The sequence below is a fragment of the Neoarius graeffei genome, chromosome 15 (assembly GCF_027579695.1).
Source record: "Neoarius graeffei isolate fNeoGra1 chromosome 15, fNeoGra1.pri, whole genome shotgun sequence".
Taxonomy (NCBI): domain Eukaryota; kingdom Metazoa; phylum Chordata; class Actinopteri; order Siluriformes; family Ariidae; genus Neoarius; species Neoarius graeffei.
In genome coordinates this window covers 7,716,426-7,738,869 of record NC_083583.1, presented here as the reverse complement: position 1 = coordinate 7,738,869, position 22,444 = coordinate 7,716,426, and the positions used below count along the sequence as shown (strand labels likewise).

General features: G+C 41.0%; 1 protein-coding gene across 1 annotated transcript in view; it reads right to left on the bottom strand.

Moving 5' to 3' along the window:
- LOC132899782 (polyamine-modulated factor 1-binding protein 1) overlaps window positions 1–22,444 on the bottom strand; it is a 298,473-nt gene that overhangs the window by 185,492 nt on the left and 90,537 nt on the right. Inside the window, 3 exon segments of the mRNA XM_060941901.1 lie at window positions 8,479–8,553; window positions 12,688–12,846; window positions 19,551–19,634. Of these exon segments, the coding sequence (XP_060797884.1) occupies window positions 8,479–8,553; window positions 12,688–12,846; window positions 19,551–19,634 (318 nt within the window).

Below are 22,444 nucleotides of genomic sequence, written 5' to 3'. Positions count from 1 at the left end.
CGCGGCTTGAGGTTGTGGTTGGATCCGATCGATCCGGCGCCGCCCCTTGGACTTGTGGACCCGCCCGCTTTTTCGTTGCCTTCACTATGTGACGTGTACCGAGTTTTGGGTGAATACTACAGCTTTGAAACTCGTCTGCATTCAAGGATTAGTTTTAAAATCTAACTCGCAGCCTCTGATTCACGATATACACTCACTATGTTCAGCAGCTAAAAATATTAGTTCCTGATATGCAAATAGGTAATACGTAAATATAAATGGACAGTATTACACAGTAACCTCAAAAAAAAAAGATTTTTCAGCGTCCAACATAAGGTCTAGAATCCGCGTATGAACGTGCGCCGGAGAAAATCTACTCAGTCGCCACAAAGTGAGCTGTGATTTCTATTCCCGATCTGGTGCACAAAACAGTCAATTAAAAGCCAAGTGCGGCTTCCGCTTGAGTGAAAGCGTGTGGTACAAGCAAACAAACAAAAAACCTCTGACAACTTTGGACGTCGACCGATTAAAAGAGCTCTACGTTCCCGGAGTGTGTGAGAGCTTGTATCAAAGGAGATGCTTTCTCTCTCTCTCTCTCTCACACAGGTGAGCATCCGTCTCAGAAAGCGTGACACGTCTCAAGAAAAAGAAAGGACGAGGTCGGCTGCTTCTCCGCTGGTGCATTAAGTGTGTCCTCTGAAGACCTGAATTTGAGGTGCTTTAAAAGAAACCCTGTGGCATAGATAATCAATGATCTAAAAACAAACAAACAAACAAACAACCCATGCACGCCAAACCAAAGACTCTTTCTATCGCATTTTTTTCTGATAAACAAATGAGAAGAGAAGAACAAAAAGAAAACCTATCACAGGTCTCTTTTCTCTGTCCTTCCTTTTTAACTCTGTGGCTCCGGAAGATGCTAAGGACATAAAATCCAAGCGCGTGTGTGTGTGTGTGTGTGTGTGTGTGTGTGTGTGTGTCTCTCTCTCTCTCTCTCTCTCTCAGTAGGATCATATATGCAAGCTAAGCTAATATCACAAGCTAACACATCAGTACAGTTCTGAAAACTGGCGAAAATGTATTTAAAACCAACAAAACTTCACTTTTTTTTATTATGTATAATAATAATAATAATAATAATAATAATAAATGTCTAAGCCAGCTTTACATCTCCGATCCTGTTCACTGGATGACTTTCATCCATAACTAAAGTTGGTTCAAGGTCAAACTAAACACTGTCTTTTTTTTTTTTTTTTTGCGTATAATATATGCATTCAAAAAATAAATACACAATTAAGGCGCATTCTGACACAATCTGGTCCTTTTCCTGCTATTTGTTTCTCTCTTCTCCTCTGCAGAAAATAAACACACCCTTACTACCACATTCTGCCGCACGCTCCAAATAACAGGTTGCGCTTCTTGCGGCAGCGGCGGGGAGAAAAGGCGAGAGGTGGAGGAGAACGGGTAAATAAAAAGCAACATGTACAGTATATGTTGCAGGAGGATGGTAAAGAGAAATCGGTCTGCGCGCAAACCTATGTACGCTGTGGCGGGGCAGAGACGCAGAACCCCGTTTCATCGCAGGTTATGTGCGTCGGGATTATTCACGTCTCGTTTCCTGCCCACTTTCGCATATTCAGGAAGGTCTTCGGAGGATAAAAATAAAAAAGTGCTACTATTTGGGGTGGGGTGGGGTGGGGTGGGGTGGGGGGGGGACCCTCCAGAATTACTCTTACAGCGCGCGCACACACCTTGTCACATCAAAAGCAAAAATCATACGCTGAAACGCAAGACGCACATCATGACAGTGCCAAGAAGCTGCTCTCTCGCCATTATTCCCTCCCTCTTTCCATCTCTTCAGAACCCAAACCGAGGTTGTCACCTCACCAGTGGCCATTAGGTGTCTCTCTTTCACTGTGCATGACCAGCGGGGCCCCTCCTCTCCCCGAAAAGCTTGCCGTCTCCCCACATAATGTATACACCGTCATTTGAAAATGGCAGCTTTTTGAAAATTCACCTTGATTATCAGACATTAAAAGTGACTTCTCCGGCGCTGAGTGTCTGGCCAGGGAGGGGGGGATGGCTGCAGACAGCAGAACAATGCGGTGCGCTCGGCATCAACGCCTTAACGGGCTCTGCAGCCGCAGGAAGGGGAGGCGGCCCTTTGTTCTCTCCCACATCCAATTATTTTTAACGCGCGCCTCTTTTCACAACAAGAGAGAATTTAATTTTAATGCAATCTCAGAAAAAGTAGAAAAGTGGGGGTGGGGGTAGGGGGGGGGACACGACAGAGGAAAATAAAGCCTGCGTCTATTTTTGAAGGCTGGACGAATGAAGGAGGAATTAATCAGGACAGTACTTACATAAAGAAACGGCAACACCTAAAAGAAAAACCTAAAATATGTTTGCTCTGATCGTTTAGCGGCATGGCTAAAATATGGTACAACAATAAAAATCATCATAATTAAAAATAATAAAGGGTTCGAAACTAAAAAAAAAAAAGGAGTCTTGTTGGAAGGTACGTCTCCAAATATTTTTCTAATTGGACGAGCACTTTATCTTGCTGTCAGAAAGGCAGTAAAAAATGCGTGCCGTTCCCAGAAGAGTGGAGCGGCTCCACGGCCGGCCTTTTATTACCGCAATGTTGTGTGTCTGATGTATGCTCTGGCTCTAACCTTTCATCAGAGCCTGCAATGCTCATGCCGCAGCCGACACACACTCACTCTCTCTCTCTCACACACACACACACACACACACACGTGCACCAAGGCAAACATGCATACACGCCGATGGTTTTCCTTGCACAGGTGACACACAAGTAGCACGATTCACAATGTAGCCTAAATGAGCTTGCATTCGAAATATATCCACGTGTAGCATTCAGGCCGCAAACATAGCATGGTTTTAATCAGCGGCACTCGCGTGAGCTTCCTGATAGACTTCAGATGTCATATCGGAGGAGTGGGGAGGAAAAAAAAAAAAAAAGCATGCGAGAAAGGTTAAATTAGGATCCTGATTCATTCTTGTTGCTGCTGTAGCCATCTTAGTTGCAGCACAGCCAATTTACTCTGCAGTATGAAATGATTGTTTTTTCCTCTCTCCTTATCAGCACTGAGGCAGCTCCGAGAATAGTGAGAATTCACAATGAAAAGCCCTTCGTCTTTGTCCTCGGGACTAGTAAACACACACACACACACACACGCACGTGCACACTAAATTAAATCCCCGCTCCTAGGGTGTACGGCTAACTGCCGGTGTGCGTGTGCGAGTGTGGCTCGCTCGCTGTGCAGCAAGGCAAAAGCAATTCTCTGGTGGTGGCGAAATTAAAGGGCAGAATCCAGCCTGTTTATGGCTCACGCGCCGCTCTCCTCTCAATCAAACGTTTTATTGGCAATCATTCGCCACGCGCTGGACCCTAACACTCCACCGATGGGGTGGTGGTAGTAGGGGGATGCGTAGAGGAGCAGGTTCGACTATGAAAGCGTAGGAGTGGGGGGTGGGAGATTGAGGTACCCACTGCACCCCTATTACTGAGGCTATCAGACCCAATTACTCTCACATGGAGCTGGACTCTTCATTAACCCCCATAAAGGCCCCACTAGCTGGCCATTTCTGAGAGCACCAGTGGACGTGTGGACTTGGAATAAAAAAAAAAACACCCACACACACCGAGGCAGATAGATGCCGGGCAAAGAACCCCAAAGGCTGTGTTCAGACAGCAGGGTAAAGCTGAAAAAGTCATTTTATTTAAACCTGACTTTTATACCGCAGATAAAGTCACCAAAATCGAGTCTATTCAGACTGGGTTGCTTACAAGACCACGCTGGTTGTCATAGTAACGCAAGAGGTAAAGTTTTTTTTTGAACAGCCCCGTCACAGACCATGTTTTACCCAACATCCATAATGTCTAAAAACGTAAAGACAACAGCTTTGACACACAATAGGTGCATTACACGTCTGTACTAGCCCTGCAATTACCGTACATGTTTTCCTATTTCATTCCACGTTTCGCGTATCTTCTCCGTGTCTGTGTGGGCTTCCTCTGGGTTTCGCCAGTTTCCTCCCACTTCCAGAAAAAACATGCTGGTAGGCGAATTTGTGACGAATACAGTTGTGTTCAAAATAATAGCAGTGTGTTTAAAAACGTGAGTAAAGCTCAAAATCCTTATAATAATTTTTATTTCCATGCACTGGGAACAATGCACATTATATTCTACATCAAAACATGAAGAAAAATGTATCAATATTTTAATTACTTTACAGAAAATGAAGAAAAATGAACATTGGGCTGTTCAAAAAAATAGCAGTGTCTGCATTTTTCATTACAAACTCCAAATATTTACTGTATAAACTGAAAAAATCTTAAGGATTTAGTATTCCTGTGAATCACTAAACTAATAGTTGTATAACCACGGTTTCTGAGAACTTCTGGCACCTGTGAACAGGTATTCCAGCCCAGGATGATTTGACAACATTCCACAATTCCTCTGCATTTCTTGGTTTTGCCTCAGAAACAGCATTTTTGATGTCACCCCACAAGTTTTCTATCGGATTAAGGGCCGGGGATTGGGCTGGCCACTCCATAACTTTCATTTTGTTGGTCTTGAACCCTGATGCTGCTCGCTTACTGGTGTGTTTGGGGTCGTTGTCTTGTTGAAACACCCATTTCAAGGGCATTTCCTCTTCAGCATAAGGCAACATGACCTCCTCAAGTATTATGATATATGCAAACTGATCCATGATCCCTGGTATGCGATAAATGGGCCCGACACCACAGTAAGAGAAACATTCCCACATCATGATGCTTGCACCACCATGCTTCACTGTCTTCAGAGTGTACTGTGGCTTGAATTCAGTGTTTGGGGGTCGTCTGAAAAACTGTCTGCGGCTCTTGGACCCAAAAAGAACAATTTTACTTTCATCAGTCCACAAAATGTTTTTCCATTTCTCTTTAGGCCAGTCGATGTGTTCTTTGGCAAATTGTATCCTCTTCAGCACGTCTTTTTTTTAACAGTGGAACTTTGCGGGGACTTCTTGCCGATAGATTAGCTTCACACAGGCATCTTCTAATTGTAACTTCAGACCGTCTTTGATCACCCTGGAGCTGATCATTGGCTGAGTCTTTGCCATTCTGGCTATTCTTCGATCCATTCGAATGGTAGTCTTCTGTTTTCTTCCACGTCTCTCTGGCTTTGCTGTCCATTTTAAAGCACTGGAGATCATTTTAGCCGAGCAGCCCATCATTTTCTGCACTTCTTTACAGTATACGTTTTACCTCTCCAATCAACGTTTTAATCAAAGCACGCTGTTCTTCTGAACAATGTCTGGAACGACCCATGTTTCTCAGGTTTTCAGAGAGAAATGGATGTACAACATGTGCTGGCTTCATCCTTAAATTAGGGCCACCTGACTGACATCTGTTTTTTTCACAGAATGAATGATCTCACTAATTAAACTCCACACTGCTATTATTTTGAACACGCCCCTTTCACTTAATTATTCGATTACACAGACTTGGGAGCGTGCATATCATGAATGTTGGGTCTGTTGGTTTTCTATGACTCTACTACACCTACTGGTAAATTATTTGCCATGTAGTAATATAATTTCCACTAAAAACAGTGATTGATCTGGTTAGTCGTGTTGGACTGCTATTATTTTGAACACAAGTGTATATCCACATCCACACTCACCAGCCACTTTAACAGGAACGTGTTCTTGACTCAAAGATTCCTGTTCTTGGCTGCACGACTGGACCCCAGTGTGGTGCTGCATGCCGAGATGCTTTTCTGCTCACCACGGTTGTAAAGAGTTGCGATATCCTTCCTGGCCAAAAAGCTCAAACCAGTCTGGCCATTTCCCTCTGACCTCTCAACAACAAGGCAATTGTTTCCACCGGCAGAACTGTCACTCACGCAACTTGATGGGTTTTTTGTTTGTTTTTCGCACCATTCTGTATAAACTCTAGAGACTGCTGTGTGTGAAAACCCCAGGAGATCAGCAGTTTCTGAAATACTCAAACCAACACCCATGCCCCAGTGAAAGAAAGTCACACTTTGACTGAGATCGCATTCGTTTGAACATTACGAACATTAATTGAAGCTCTTGATTTGAATCTGCATGATTTGATGCATCAACGGATCGGCTGATCAGAGAACTGCATAAAACGGAACAGCAGGTGGACGCACGGCAAAAAACGACATCTTAGCAAGTGAAAATATCTTGAAAATGGTTGAAACGATCTCGCGTTCCCTATTAGAAGAATACGAGGCACCAGTTCTGAGATTATTAAACCTAGGTTCTGGGTTGCAACCGACTTTTCTTCCAAGATTTCTTATCAAGTAAAAATATCTGTCCGTGCAGCAAGAGAAGTTCACTAGTATCAAGTCATTTTCTCCTCAAATTCAGTTTTCAATTTTTTCCAGTGTGGGTGATATACACTGCAAAAAATTCTCTTGTTGAGAGAAAATATCTTTAATATGGGTGAATTTATCTATTATTTCTTATTAGAAGTTTACTCGAACTCAAATATAAGATTTAGCTTACTTTGAGACGCTTTTACTAATTTCAAGCCTTAAATTTTCTTATTCTATTGGCAGATCATTTTGCTCATTTTAAGCATTCGATTCTAGAAAGAAGCAAAATGATCTGCCAATAGAATAAGAAAATTTAAGGCTTGAAATTAGTAAAAGCGTCTCAAAGTAAACTAAATAATCTTATACTTGAGTTCTAGTAAACTTCTAATAAGAAATAATAGATAAATTCACCCATATTAAAGATATTTCATCTCAACAAGAGATCATTTTTTGCAGTGTATATCACCAGCATCCCATCCATGGTTTATTCCCGCCTCACGCGTCGTGTTTCCAGGATCCACCACAACCCTGACCAAGATAAAGTGCTGACTAAAGATGAACGAAACAAATGAATGTTCTTCAGCGTGCACTGAATGAAAAAAACTCTTAAAAAAAAAAAAATCTATTTTGACCAGTCAGGCCAAACCAGATTAGGAAGTCCAGTCGATTTTAATCAGATTTGAAACCACATACGAATGTGGCTAGATTCTGATTCTTTTGCCTCAAAACAGATCTGACGAACAGCCAGATTTGTGCTGCCTGTCTCAAGTGCGCGTTTCCATCAGCCATCGGTCCAGTACCCTTCTAACCAGATACTTTCTCAAGATGAACCAAAGGTACTTGGGGTCAGAGCAGGAGCTACTATTTTAACAATTTTAGTACGAATTAATGTCTGATTATATAGCTTTGGAGAAATTACACTTAAACCCTTTGTGCAAACAATGCGTTGTACCGTATTTTCCGGACTATACGTCACATCAGCCAAAAAATGCATTATGAAGACGAAAAAAAACATATAAACGTCACACCGGACTACAAGTCGCACTTTTTTGAAGGGTTATTCTATCCATAGAATCTGTGATTGTATCTGATAAGCGGCGCGTGGTTACTGCGCGACTGCATCGTTTATTTAATAAACGAACAGCTGAGCAGTGATAACGCGCCCTTTGCCCTGTAAGTAGCCTAGTCTGATTATTTTAAACATCTACTACTATCTTTAATACTATCACTATCGTTATTACTAATAGCCTATATTATTATTATAACTAATATTAGTAGCCTATTACTGATGCATTAATCAGTTTGCTTTTAGAATATTTTTACCGGTAGGGCTTATTATCGCCCCATGGCTCTTTCATCTTTGTTATTAAAGCTCTAGTCATCATCGAGGAGTGTCATTCTTCATTTTTGTCGAATTTTATTTCATCAAATCAGAGGCCAAGTAGGCTATAGGTATATCATCTCCAAAGACAGGTACGGTAGTAAAAACAACCGTCTAGTGAAAAAAAACAACAACAACCGCTCAGAGAAAAAAAAAAACAGGCAGAAAGCTACATCGCCCTCTCGCGGTGAAAAAAACAAAACAAAACATATATACGTCGCACCGGAGTATAAGTCGCATGGCCAGCCGAACCATGAAAAAAAGTGCGACTTATATTCCGAAAAATACGGTACTCGGTGTAATTGTATAACGAGGACCTTTTTTAAATACATTTTTCTTTCCCGTCATGTTGGACGTAACCATGCATGCAACCCTCATGCTTCTACTAAGACCATCTCTGCAAGTTGTTGGGAAGAAGCAGCAGCAGCAACAACAACGAGTTCCCTTAGCTCCAGTAGTCATAGTTGTTGTTGGGGTTTTTTTCTCTATAAAGGTGCATTAAAAACATCCTAAAAGCACGACTGTCATTTTTCTACTCGATACATCCTATTCGCTTCGGAAGTGCTACCCTGAGATTGCGCGACTCGTCATGTTTACAGCACGCCTGCTTTATTTGAACGAACGTGCCCAGGTGGATTTTCTGTTTTGTGCGTGAGAGGACCCTGAAGTTCTCTAAACCTGCAGTGCTTTCGAGTATTCGAGAAGGTGAAGTGAAATAAGGGGAAGGAGAAAAGATGGAAGCGAGCTTGGAGCGGCACGTACTTGCTGATTGACGCATCGGTGCTGCAGCTTCAGTCTGGACACCTCCTCCTGCAGCTGCTGGATCTGTTCATCTGCCTGCACACACACACACACACACACACACACCATTTCAAACAGTGAATGTTGAATCATCAAACAAAAACATTTCCGAGGTGAGAGAATATCCAGAACAAAGATGGCGACTCTGAACAAATAAAGCAGGAGAGAAAATGGCTGCTCTGTTTGCTCATAATGAGAAGTGTAGATGAGGGAATAGAAATGGAGTGCGTGTGTGTGCACACGTCCGCTCTCGCATCAGGTCTCCCTGCTCTGTACTCTTCTCATGTCCGCTTGTCAGTAATCTGCTCCTGAGCCAGCACTGCTGGGATTAAGATCAGACAGGAGATAGAGGATATATGCATCATTAATGCACTGTGCATGCGAGCGCGCGCACACACACACTCACAAAGTCAGCAAAGGTGAATTTATACACATCACCTTGACTATAAAGAAAAATGAGGGACATGTATAAATAAATATGAGACCGTAGCTAAGATGTGCTCCAGTAATAAATGTACAGACTAGAAAAGAGATTCTGCTATGGTACACAGTTTCTTGACAAACAGGATGAACAATAATCCTTCCTTCACTTACACAAACACCTCTAACAAACTTTCTGATGAGTAATAACACCGTGCCGGCTGTGGAAAATCAAGGCCATTCAGACGGCGCGAGTGTGTGGTTGGAGCGGCTCTCCCGCAGGGTGGTAATGGAGGCCTGGGCCGAGGACTCGGAGCGAAGGACTTATTTCAGGCTCGGATCCTCAGGTCACGCCACACACCTGGCGCTCGCTAAATTACAGCCGGGCTCCAGGGCCACGCTGAGCAGTGCGGATTAATGAAAATAAAATTGCTACCTGTGTACAAATGAAGGGCTTTGCTTTGGCCAGCTGCTTGAGAAAACTGAAATGAAGTTCAAGAGCTTTGCTTAAGAAAGGCATCTAAATTAAGCGAATCAGGAATAAAAGATAAGTACTAGGTGCAAACAGGTACAAAGTAAATACCGTTCAATTTAAGTCAAGGCTATCGAAGCACTTCAAAGGAACAAAAAAGTTGGACACAAAAATAGGATTTGTGAGATTACAATGTGCATGCCATTTAATGTTTTTTTGTTTTTAAATGGATTTTTTTTGAAGGAAATAAAGACTTGCGCGTGTAACCGTCATAAGAAAATAATCAAACCTGATTACTACAAACTTGTATATATTTTTTGGAAAATAATATGTTATTTACCAGCTTAAGGTCGGTCCGTATCGTGAAATACGGCACAGAGGACCTCGGTCAGTATTCAAGGCTGAGGTCACGGTATTTCACCATACGGACCGACCTTAAGCTGGTAAATAATATATTTATTTTTTTCTTTACCAAATTCTAACAGAAAACGAGAGCGCCCGAAAGGGAAAACCGAGCCGAGCCGCCATTTTGAATCCTCATTCACGGCTGTAATGCAAATTGCTTCCTCCTCGGTATACAAGTGCACTTCCATGGCAGGAAAAAAAACTACATTTTGCCGCCTATGTAGTCCCCTATTTATACAAAATTGAGTCATTCAGGATTCAGCCATGTTTTTGCTCGGCATTAGCAACAGTTACAGGTTTTTAGCTTTCTCCTGAAATGCTTTCTTTTATTTCATCTTCCTCAGGGTAGTAAAACTCGCTTTCGCTGTGAACACTGTCGTTATCGCTATCCATGCTGTAAAATTAATGCTATTCTCCTGAGAAATGCGAAAATAAATGTTGACAAAAAATTGCTACGATGTTTGTTGTTGTTGTGAACGAGCGAGTCGCCACCGGGGTCCTTATCATAGGATACAAACCCTGCTCGCCAGCCAAACAGCGTGCAGGATTTGATGGAAACCGGACCGCAAAAAAAAAAAAATTAACAGTTATTCCACGAAATCGAGTCGTACATGAGCTGGTAGCTGACGAGGCACGTAGCACCGAGTTGTCTATAAGCCATGCACGAGGAGATTGAGTGGAATAACTGCTTTATTCTATCCACATTCACTGGATTTTGAGAAAGAGCAATATTTTTATTTTTTGCAAATTCAATAAATAAAAACTTCATACAAAATGTCCAACAAAATAATTTCTGTTTAGAATGTAAACAAACCGGCGAAATGACAGGAGCAATTTGTGAAAAATGCGATAATAATAATTCTCGGGAAAAAAAAAAGATACATGTTCTTACCATTAAATACTTTTATTCCATAACTTGTTGCTTTTTTTTTTGTATTTTTTGGGGTTTTGTTCTCGAGTAGTTTTTATTTCGTCCTCGGTTGGTTCAAAAGTACGCTCCACCATTTTGGTTTTCTCTACTCATGGTATATGAGCTGATATCCTAGTAGTAGAGTAGCCGTGAATGTGGATAGAAAATATATATATTTATTTTTTTAAATCTGTCCGATTTCCATCAAGTCCTGCGCTCTGATTGGCTGGCGAGCGGGTCCGTATCCTACGATACAGACCCCGGTTACGGACCTCTGGCGACTCGCTCGTTCACAACAAACATAGTAGCATTTTTTTGTCAACATTTATCTTTTTTTTTAATAAGATTTATTGATAAGATTAGCAAAAATATTATAAATTTTTGCCAGCATTTCTCAGGAGAATAGCATTAATTTTACAGCATGGATAGCGATAACGACAGTCTTCACAGCAAAAGCGAGTTTTACTGCCCTGAGGAAGCAGAAATAAAAGAAAACATTTCAGGAGAAAGCTAAAAACTGTTGCTAATGCCTGAATGACTCAATTTTGTATAAATAGGGGACTACATAGGCGGCAAAACGTAGTTTTTTTTTTCCTGCCATGGAAGTGCACTTGTATACCGAGGAGGAAGCCATTTGCATTACAGCCGTGAATGAGGATTCAAAATGGTGGCTCGGCTCGGTTTTCCCTTTCGGGCGCTCTCATTTTCTGTTAGAATTTGGTAAAGAAAAAAATAAAATATATTATTATCAGCCTTAAATACTGACCTCGGCCCAGAGGGCCTCGCTCAGTACTTTCAAGACCTCGGTCACGGTATTTCACGATACGGACCTCCCAGCTGGTAAATAACACACACATATACATACCGGTACATATCACACACACTGAAGTCTTTTATTCCTTCCAAAAATTTGACTTGACAGTTCAACTTTTGTATTAATTAAACAAAACATCATACTTTTTATCCGTTTGCAGTTTAATGTTGTGCTAAACTGGCACAAAACAAGATCGTTCACGTGCTCACTTATGCTACAGCAGCTATAAACTGTCCTTTCATCAGTAGCCCATCTTTTTTTCTTTCTTGGAGTTTATAAGACCAAAAAAGGCACTGATTGTCATGTTATTCAAAAGTCACAAAGTGTAAATTCCTCTGTTCTTACAACAGAGAAGTCGGAAGTCTTACAACTGCTACGAAGACTCCTTTTACAAATGCTATCCAAGCATCTCCTTACAGAAAACTTCAGAACATGTGCTTCAAGACAAGCTGTGTCCTGTGTGCTCATGTGCATGACGCTGCATCAGCATCACCCTATTTTTTTTTTAATACAAACTTTGTTATAGATTTAGATCTATTTTATGACTTCTACATCATCGAGTCAGCACTAAAACATTTTAAAGTTCCAAATGTAAAAAAAAAAAAAAAAGTTTGTTTATATCTGAGCAGCATATTCCATAAGCGAGCACTTTTCAGATTAAAACAGGAAACATAATGAAGGCTGCTGGGTTTTGGTGTAAAATGAAGAAGCGAGTGTGACAATCAAAGTGTCCAGAAGAACTGTGGCTGGTTCTGTAAGGTGCTCAGTAAAACCTACAGCTCATTTCCGCATAAAACTGCACTCGCAGGACCTCAGACTGTTTTTTTTTTAAAGCAAAGGATCGTCTCACACCAAATATTGACTTTGTTATATTGATTTATTATGGCTTACTGCTTACAGTATTTTTTTAATGTTGAAACATTTCATTTCACTATTTTTTAAGCCAATTTTGGTCGACAGCATTTCTTTACATGTGCCGAAGACTTTTGCACAGGACTGTATATTTGTACAGGATGAGTGTAGAGCTACAGCTTTCACCACAGACAGTGTGCATCATGACCAAAAGACAAGATTGTAAAAATAATCCAGTGTATATTTGGTTTCAGCATGTGAAGAGTGAAGTGATGGGAATGAAGTGATGACTCCTACCCTCTTCTGGGCCTCCTGTGTTCCGTCCTGGTAGTCGCTTAGCCGAGCCCGAGTGGCTGAGAGCTCTGCCTGAAGCTCCCTGAACTTCCTACGAGTCTCCTGCTCTTCCTCTTCACTTCCTCTCTGTATGGAGCACAGCTCAGCACTGAGCTTCTCCACCTACAGGACACCACACACACATTTTTTATATATATATATATATATATATATATATATATATATATATATATATATATTAGTGCTGTCAAGCGATTAAAATATTTAATCGCGATTAATGTCGCGACTGTCATAGTTAACTCGCGATTAATCGCAATTTAATCGCACATTTTTGTCACATGAAAAACCATTGTAATTCTCTTATCAGCATAAAAAAGTGAATGGGCTTGCTTTGTACCAATGTTTTTTTTTTTTTATTGCAGAGCATAACACGTCTTGTCACAGCCACTGCAAAGTCGGGCTGGAGCCGCCGATGGGAAAACGAAACCTAAGCCGAGCACCGTGGCTCTTCGTCCCGAGGCGCGGGGCTAGCGCGCCCTGCCCATGCTGGTTCTTTGGGGGGAGGGCAGAGGACTCTGGCTGTGCGGGGCGTGGCATTACAGTCTAGCTGCTATCGTTTTTCTAAGCTAAGTCTCTGTTCCAAGTTCCTGGCAGTTTCAAAAGCTTATGAAAAACCTACATCATGTCACAGAGCGTTAATCTCGCGATAAAATTATCGCCGTTAAAATTGAGTCAAGTTAACGCGATAATGACGCGACATTTTTGACAGCACTAATCTATCCACATTCACTGGATATGAGCAATCGCATGCTCTGATTGGCTACTCTACTACCAGGCTATCAGCTCGTATACTGTAGAGAAAACAAAATGGCGGCGCGTTTTGCTGAACCAACTGAGGATGAAATAAAAACTCTACTCGGGGGGGGGGGATACAAAAAAATACAAAAAAAACCCAACAAACTACGGAATGAAACACACTTTTTTTATTTTTCAAGAATTATTATTATAGTTTTTTTCACAAATTGCTCCAGTCATTTCGCCGGCTCGTTTGCATTCTTCATCTTTAAGCATTTAAAATTTGTTGAATTTTTTTTTTTTAGACTGGTTCAAAAGCCCAAAGAAGTTTGAAAATTACAGAACTGAAATGTCCAAGGAAGAATTAAAGGTGCCGTTCCACCAAAAACATTTAATACTGGCTCTTTTTGAAATACCATAGTTCACTCCGAGTTGCATATGCATGCGAAAATTTAATTCTACCCCCTTTCCCTGTATTAGCTTATGAAAGAAAATAGTCGGAAAAACGAGCGAATCTGAAAAAGCCCTACGAACTTGCGTCACTTTGAAAATTAGTATTCATGGCCTCGCCCACCTTGGCTTGCGACCGCCCACGGGAAGAAAGTTCGGATTTAAGCGTGAGGAGAGATAGCAGAGCGCATCTCGTCAGTACAACAAGTTCGTGCCGGCGTTATTTGTGGCAGTAAGACATCAATGTTGCATTTCTTGCCCAAGACAGAAGAGCTGAAGAAGAAATGGTTGGAATTTATCTTTGGAACACCACCAGCGAAGTATAATGCAGCGTTAGTACTGTGTTCTGATCATTTCAACCACAGTGACTTTTCAAACTTTGGTGCCTTCAGTAGTGGTTTTGCTTCGAGGTTGCATTTAATCCCTGGATCTGTACCGTCAAGACGATCGACCACCAGCTCACAAGCTGTAAGTAAAACATTAACTTTTTGTTCGAAGGTTTTTGTTACAAAATAGCATGTTCATATTCTCCACGTTAGCATGCATGACACGGTCACAAGCTCGGCAGGGATGAGAGTTTCCCGCTTTTTCTGAGTAAAAAATGGCCTTTTTATATTATGCCAAATCCGTTGAGAATTTTTTTTATTAATTTCGGGGGGTTGGGGTATGTTCCTTCATGCTGTTCAAACTTTATTAACTCCAACGATGTTTACACATTATTTGCAAGTCGCCATCTTTAGTCTCGTTTAAATCTCGTTGAATGTGATGTAAAATTCGTGTTATCTACATTGTTATTGGTCAAAACATCAATGTCGAGACCATAATAGCCAATCAAAACAGTTTTTACAAAGACACCCACATCCGCTTGTTCTGACCCACTGGAGGGAGCGTCACAGTGCTGTTAGCCAATCAGAGGTAACACGTTTACATGTCATGAATATTAATGAGTAAGAGCTGAAATCCTGTTGTTCTCCCGCCACCCACTCCTCCACCAAACTAGAACAGCCTGAAACAGGAGAACCACAGCATGTTTTTCACCAAAACCGGCTCACAGGGCATTCATTCATACTAGAGACCACCGCACAATTAATGAAAAAACGATGCAATGGGACCTTTAAATAAATGTCTAAAGCTGTTCTATACCTCGGCGTGACCGCAAGACGGCACTTTCTACCAAAAGAAACAAACAAAAAACAACACTAAAGTCAATTCGTGCCATTTTTAAGAAGTCCACCTAAGCGAAAATTATTTTGTCAGACGTTTTGTATAAAACTTTTTGTGGCAGCGGGGGCGTGGTCAAGCGCCGGTCTGTGACAGGAGGGCGGAGTCAGGGAAGGTAAGTGGCAGAATCACGTCAACTGAGAGCAATTAACCTGTGTTTGTGTGTCTTCCCAGTGACTGCGCCCTATATCAGGAGGGAGAGCGAGAGCAGAAGGAGCTCATCCCTGGACGAGACGCTGATATATGTGTGTGTCTCTGTGCGTCCGAGATTGTTAGACTGAAAAGTGTGGCAATAAAAGCCTTGTTTCACCTGATCTCTGTCCTGCCGTCCTCTGTGCTCCACCCACCCACAGGGAAAATACCACAGTGGCCATGCCCCCGCTGCCACACTTTTATTTATTGAATTTGCAATAAATTTAAAAAAATGCTCCATTTCTCAAAACCCAGTGAATGTGGATAGAATAAAGCCCTATTCGCACGGGATAAGTATTACCTGTGGACCTCTGGTAATTCGGAATAATTACAGAGAATGTCTGAGTTCTTAGTCCCGTGCGAATGCGCCATGACCGTAATTTGCCAAGTAATAATTCCGCCGCAAATTACCTACTGTGTTTCGGCAAAACACAGACGTCCAGTGGTAATACAAGTCCCGTGTGAATGCACATGTCTGTGTTTGTAATTATTAAACGTGCGTCTCTTGTACTTTTCTGGAGTGAATAATGGAGGATACGGGCGAAATTTTGATAAACAGCATTTCAGGGGCAAGTGGTAGTAGGCCTATCCCGTATTTGAACCAGATAAGCAGAAACAGCTCCAAGAAGAACTCCAAGAAGAAAGCATGAAGAATCTTCAACTGGATGGCTTGTGTGGCAGCATATGGTAAGGAGCCACGCTAACCTCCATGACACAGCAATACGAAGATATTTTGGTTAACGGAGGGAAGACAAATGTTTGTTTAGCAAAATACCCGGCTATGTGTAAACAGCGCCATAAACTGCCTGTTCACTTACATTGTCAACTCGAGACTGTTTTCATTTGCAGTGACCCCGCCTTCTCATTTTGAGAGCGTGGAGCAAACATACTGCATCCCTATCATATGCGTTTCCCCTCTCTTAATTTGGATACAGTGCTATTCTTATGCCTACTGTGTTTTCATCCTACCTTATTAATGCACCATTAATGTACTACAGTAATATGTTGGCACTTCCAACATGCTACAACTGTATTGATTGTCACAATCCGGTCACAATGTCTGTAAATTCAGTGAATTACAGACTTTTGCTTATCCCGTCCGAATGCGCTACACAATAACACAGAGGTGCGGGGGTAATTGCAAATTACCAGACGTCCATAGGTAATACTTATCCCGTGCGAATTGTACATAAAACAGTTATTCCACTCAATCTCGTAGTACGTGGTTTATAGCTAACTTGACACTACACGCATCGTCGGCTATCAGCTCATGTACGATTCGATTTCGTATATATCATGAAAACTTGGGTCACAATACGCTTTACTCAGATGTCATGAATACACAGATGTCATGTGATGTTTTTTTTTTCCCCAGTAATTTTAACTACAAGCTGGCTGGAAGCAGGTGAATCAAATGTAAAAATGTCATACTTGCTCTTTAAAATTCGAAAATGTTCATTTCTGTAGGCATTACATAAATCATGGAACTTTTTTCTTTTATCTAAATTCAACACTGCTGCTAGTTTGTGAGCAAACATTTATACCGTGTACGTTCAAGTTATGACACTTAACCCATCTGTAATTTAGCCCATCCCTACCTCAGACTTCGTCATTAGGGATCTAAATCTACACCCACGTTTCTGTAAAGCTGCTTGGTGACGATGCTTATTAACCAAAAATAAAACTGGATTCAGATGGAAATGTGAACGCAGTGAAGAAAACTGAATCTAGATTGAAAATCTGAGGTTCGCTTTCAGTGATCTCGGATGCGATTGGAAAACGTGCAATAGCGATCCGCTTCCAGACTCCAGGAAGCAAGTAAGGGTAGTCTCTCACTGGGCTGCGACAGCCTGCGACTAGTCGGAGACACAACAATTGTGATAAAATATGCGAATTAGCGACAATTTTCACTTGGAATCACACAGAATTGATATTAGCATACTTTATCGCTATTGTTGTGTCTCCAACTAGTCGCAGGCTGTCGCAGCCCAGTGAGATACACTCGCACTTCCTGTCTCATGGAAACGGACTTGAGAAGGGTTCGTGACGGCTTTGCGACACCCGTGACGCGTTTGCGGCTATTTTGAGAGAAATTTTGTCGCACGAATTTTTTGAACATGTTCAAAATTTCAGCGACGAAGGAGCGACAATTTGCGACTCGCGCGAGGAAATTGAGAAGCCCCGCGAATGTTTCAAGACACTTTTGAAACTCTCTCGCGAATGACGTTCGCAATTTGTCGGAAGCTGTCGCTGACCAGTGAGATACTGGCTTAACGTAATTGGCTGAACTGGGTATATGAGAGAGAAACAAAGAATGCAACATACAGTATGATACAACTCATAAAAAAAGGAATTAAAGAAACAAAAGCTAAATTTAATATGCATTAACGACAATAAAATAATGTACCTGTTATCTAATTCAGTAGAAGTTACAACCCCGATTCCAAAAAAGTTGGGACAAAGTACAAATTGTAAATAAAAACGGAATGCAATAATTTACAAATCTCAAAAACTGATATTGTATTCACAATAGAACATAGACAACATATCGAATGTCGAAAGTGAGACATTTTGAAATTTCATGCCAAATATTGGCTCATTTGAAATTTCATGACAGCAACACATCTCAAAAAAGTTGGGACAGGGGCAATAAGAGGCTGGAAAAGTTAAAGGGACAAAAAAGGAACAGCTGGAGGACCAAATTGCAACTCATTAGGTCAATTGGCAATAGGTCATTAACATGACTGGGGATAAAAAGAGCATCTTGGAGTGGCAGCGGCTCTCAGAAGTAAAGATGGGAAGAGGATCACCAATCCCCCTAATTCTGCACCGACAGATAGTGGAGCAATATCAGAAAGGAGTTCGACAGTGTAAAATTGCAGAGTTTGAACATATCATCTACAGTGCATAATATCATCAAAAGATTCAGAGAATCTGGAAGAATCTCTGTGTGTAAGGGTCAAGGCCGGAAAACCATACTGGGTGCCCCTGATCTTCGGGCCCTTAGACGGCACTGCATCACATACAGGCATGCTTCTGTATTGGAAATCACAAAATGGGCTCAGGAATATTTCCAGAGAACATTATCTGTGAACACAATTCACCGTGCCATCCGCCGTTGCCAGCTAAAACTCTATAGTTCAAAGAAGAAGCCGTATCTAAACATGATCCAGAAGCGCAGACGTCTTCTCTGGGCCAAGGCTCATTTAAAATGGACTGTGGCAAAGTGGAAAACTGTTCTGTGGTCAGACGAATCAAAATTTGAAGTTCTTTATGGAAATCAGGGATGCCGTGTCATTCGGACTAAAGAGGAGAAGGACGACCCGAGTTGTTATCAGCGCTCAGTTCAGAAGCCTGCATCTCTGATGGTATGGGGTTGCATTAGTGCGTGTGGCATGGGCAGCTTACACATCTGGAAAGACACCATCAATGCTGAAAGGTATATCCAGGTTCTAGAGCAACATATGCTCCCATCCAGACGACGTCTCTTTCAGGGAAGACCTTGCATTTTCCAACATGACAATGCCAAACCACATACTGCATCAATTACAGCATCATGGCTGCGTAGAAGAAGGGTCCGGGTACTGAACTGGCCAGCCTGCAGTCCAGATCTTTCACCCACAGAAAACATTTGGCGCATCATAAAACGGAAGATACGACAAAAAAGACCTAAGACAGTTGAGCAACTAGAATCCTACATTAGACAAGAATGGGTTAACATTCCTATCCCTAAACTTGAGCAACTTGTCTCCTCAGTCCCCAGACGTTTACAGACTGTTGTAAAGAGAAAAGGGGATGTCTCACAGTGGTAAACATGGCCTTGTCCCAACTTTTTTGAGATGTGTTGTTGTCATGAAATTTAAAATCCCCTAATTTTTCTCTTTAAATGATACATTTTCTCAGTTTAAACATTTGATATGTCATCTATGTTCTATTCTGAATAAAATATGGAATTTTGAAACTTCCACATCATTGCATTCCGTTTTTATTTACAATTTGTACTTTGTCCCAACTTTTTTGGAATCGGCGTTGTATTTAGGAAACTTGTATTCAGTGTAAATATTAAAAAAAAAATTATCACCTTTGTGCCACATTAGTTTGAGAAAATGATTAAAAAAACAACAAACAATACGTGTCAATTTTAACACGACTTTGAGACCACACTTATAAACACCAACTCTGACTATCTGAGGTGGAATGAGGGTTACCTCGGACGTACGCAGATGTTTATATCTCAACAGAGCTTCGTTCTCGGCCTCCGCCTGGACTAGATGCGCTCTCACCTCATGTAGCTATGAGACAGACAAAACATCAAAACAAAACACTTTATTTATCTACAAATAAAGCTATAAAACAACCTAAACAATCCAATATCTGTACAGGATCTGTTCCGTATTAAAAAAAAGTCTTATTTAATAGCTTCCACATATAAGATGACAATGAACATGATTTGTATGAGACAAGAATTGGATACTGTTCTTATTGTTCCATCAGGCTGTAGATCTATGAGACCTCTTACCACTCGTTCAATCCAGGTCACAAAGAAACAGGGTCGGAATGTAATGCGTTATCCAGAAGTGTGCTTAGACATGTTGCTGTAATAGCCTATCAAATCAGCCGCTCTTGTTCAGGCTCCGACTTTAAAACGAACAAAAATTAAAAATTGACATTCCGATCTGGAACGTTGGAAAGACGCCGTCAACCCTAAATTCAGGACGCGGCATCGTATCAAAATGTCAGCAAAGTTTTTAATAAGATTATAGTACTATTTACGTTCCATCACTCATCACAGTTGGTTAAATTGATAACACTGACATTACGCTTTGCTGTTCTGGGAAAGTCAATACATCATGAACATTAAAGTGATAAAGTGCTAGGGATCAGGAGCTTTTGGATGCATAACTCCCCTCTTCTGGGTTCATAAGCTAACAGACTGGCAACAAGCGACCACAAGGTCTTCCCTTTTACCCCAGAATCATTGTCAAATAAGCTATGGCACCTTACTTCACTGAAACAGGGTGAATTTCCTGATTTATGCCAATAAAATGTTAACATCGGTTATTCACGTTCATTCATTCCAAGCAAGTTCATTCAGACCAGCAATGACCTCTTCAAAATGCTTCACCTTTGATTGATATATATTAGGGCTGTAACGATACACCCAACTCACGATTCGATTCGCGATTTTTGACCCACGATTCGATACGCCCACGATTTTTTTAAAAATGTTTTTTTAAAGTAGTAAATTTGACTTATTAACATTTACTTACTTACATTAACTATTTAATAACAAATAATTCAGACCACTGCAGAGAATGAGTAATATGTATGCAAAAATGAACAAATGTATATCCAAAGATTGTTTTATTTCTCAAAATAATACTGTTGAGCCGGAAGCTCTGTTTTTTTCGGTTCTGAAAAAGTCATTTTTCCAAATCGTGTAAATCCGTTAAGATTTTTTTTTGGGGGGGGTGGCTCTCTCACTGTCTCACTCTCATAGGGCCAATGATTTTCTGTGATCGCGGAAAACAGATGGAAATTACGGAATTTTTATGGTGAAACATTGCTCGCGTGTCAAAATGTAACTGCCGCAGAAGGCTTCCGCCCAAGCAGACATGCCTTCAGTGTTGCCAGATACTGCTAACGTTTTCCACCCCAAAATATGTTCAAAACCAGCCAAAAAGCACCTAAACCTGCCCAATCTGGCAACACTGCATGCCTTTCCGGTCAAGTGATTGTGATTGGCTTGTGGCACACCTAGCCAGCCAATGAGCTGCTTGTTTACAGATTCGCTCCCCGCGTCGCAACCTGAATGGCGACCGCTTAAAAGAAATGAATGCTCTGCCAGTGGCGAGTGTGGACGTTGCGTGACTCGCAGAAGATTGTCGCAGGTCGGCGAAAAAACGACTTACTAATAGATATAAAAAAATAAAAGTAATTTAAGTAAGTTTAAAATGTAATTTAAATAAAAAGTAAAGTATTCATAAATTGAAGCTTGGAAGCGCCTCTGTTTTTGGGCTGAGGAGAAGTTTGAAAGGGTGTACCGCGATTCTGCCTTCTTGTATCGCGATACGGATCGTGGCTCTGCGTATCGCGATTTCGATACACATATCGTTACAGCCCTAATATATATATATATATATATATATATATATATATATATATATATATATATAAACAAACTATACAGTTTTGAATGGTGTTGGTTTTAATTTGAAATAAAATAATGAAAGAAATAATACAGATAAAACTAAATCTCTGATGTGAATACTCTATTCAGAATTTGGCAAAAATTCTGCAAATTTGTGGAAAAATGGCGGCTTGATCTGGGACCTGATAAATGGTCGACTACATCGCATTCCCTTAAAAAGGTTGTCGTCCACTGAAAAGTCTACAGTTATCACTAATTGTATTTTAAGTTGGAACTTTACACACCTAAGGATTGGTGCGCTCACAGAATAATCATAACCGTAATAAAACATCATGCAAAATATTTGATCACTCCATTTTCCGCAAACCCAAAACCAATACGATCGTGTGTTTTGATCTAAACGGAAAGCCTCAGGGTCGAGGTCACTACCTCACCAAAAGTAGGAACTTAAAATCACTACGCCGTATAAAAATTTAGTTATAAATCTGCGATTTTGTTTTTTAAAACGAAAGCTGAAAGTTAGGTATAGAATATGTTTCTTACAGAATATGTTACGATGGTAGCTGGTCTTGCATGAATTTCTGAGCTATAAAATGAGTTGTGGTCTATTTTTTTACCGTAGCGTGTTATTTGTGTGCGGGGAAGGACACGCATTAACATGTGCAGAATGGAATTTTCCACTCCAACAGTCAGAAGTTGATCGTGCTTCCATTTGCGGTCTTTCTGTTACGCGGGTGATCTGTTCAGACATTATCACTGAAAAGGTGAGTTTTGACAGTTTTATTTTGTTTTAGTCTTGCAGTATAAGGCAATAGAATGTTTCTTTTTCATCTTACTTTCATATTTCATAGTGTGCGTATTTTTGGCCAATATTTTGCGACCATGGTCAATTTAGATCGAACTTTTGATAGAATCTACAGCCAGTCATTTTGCCCCGCCCCCGCCTCGTGC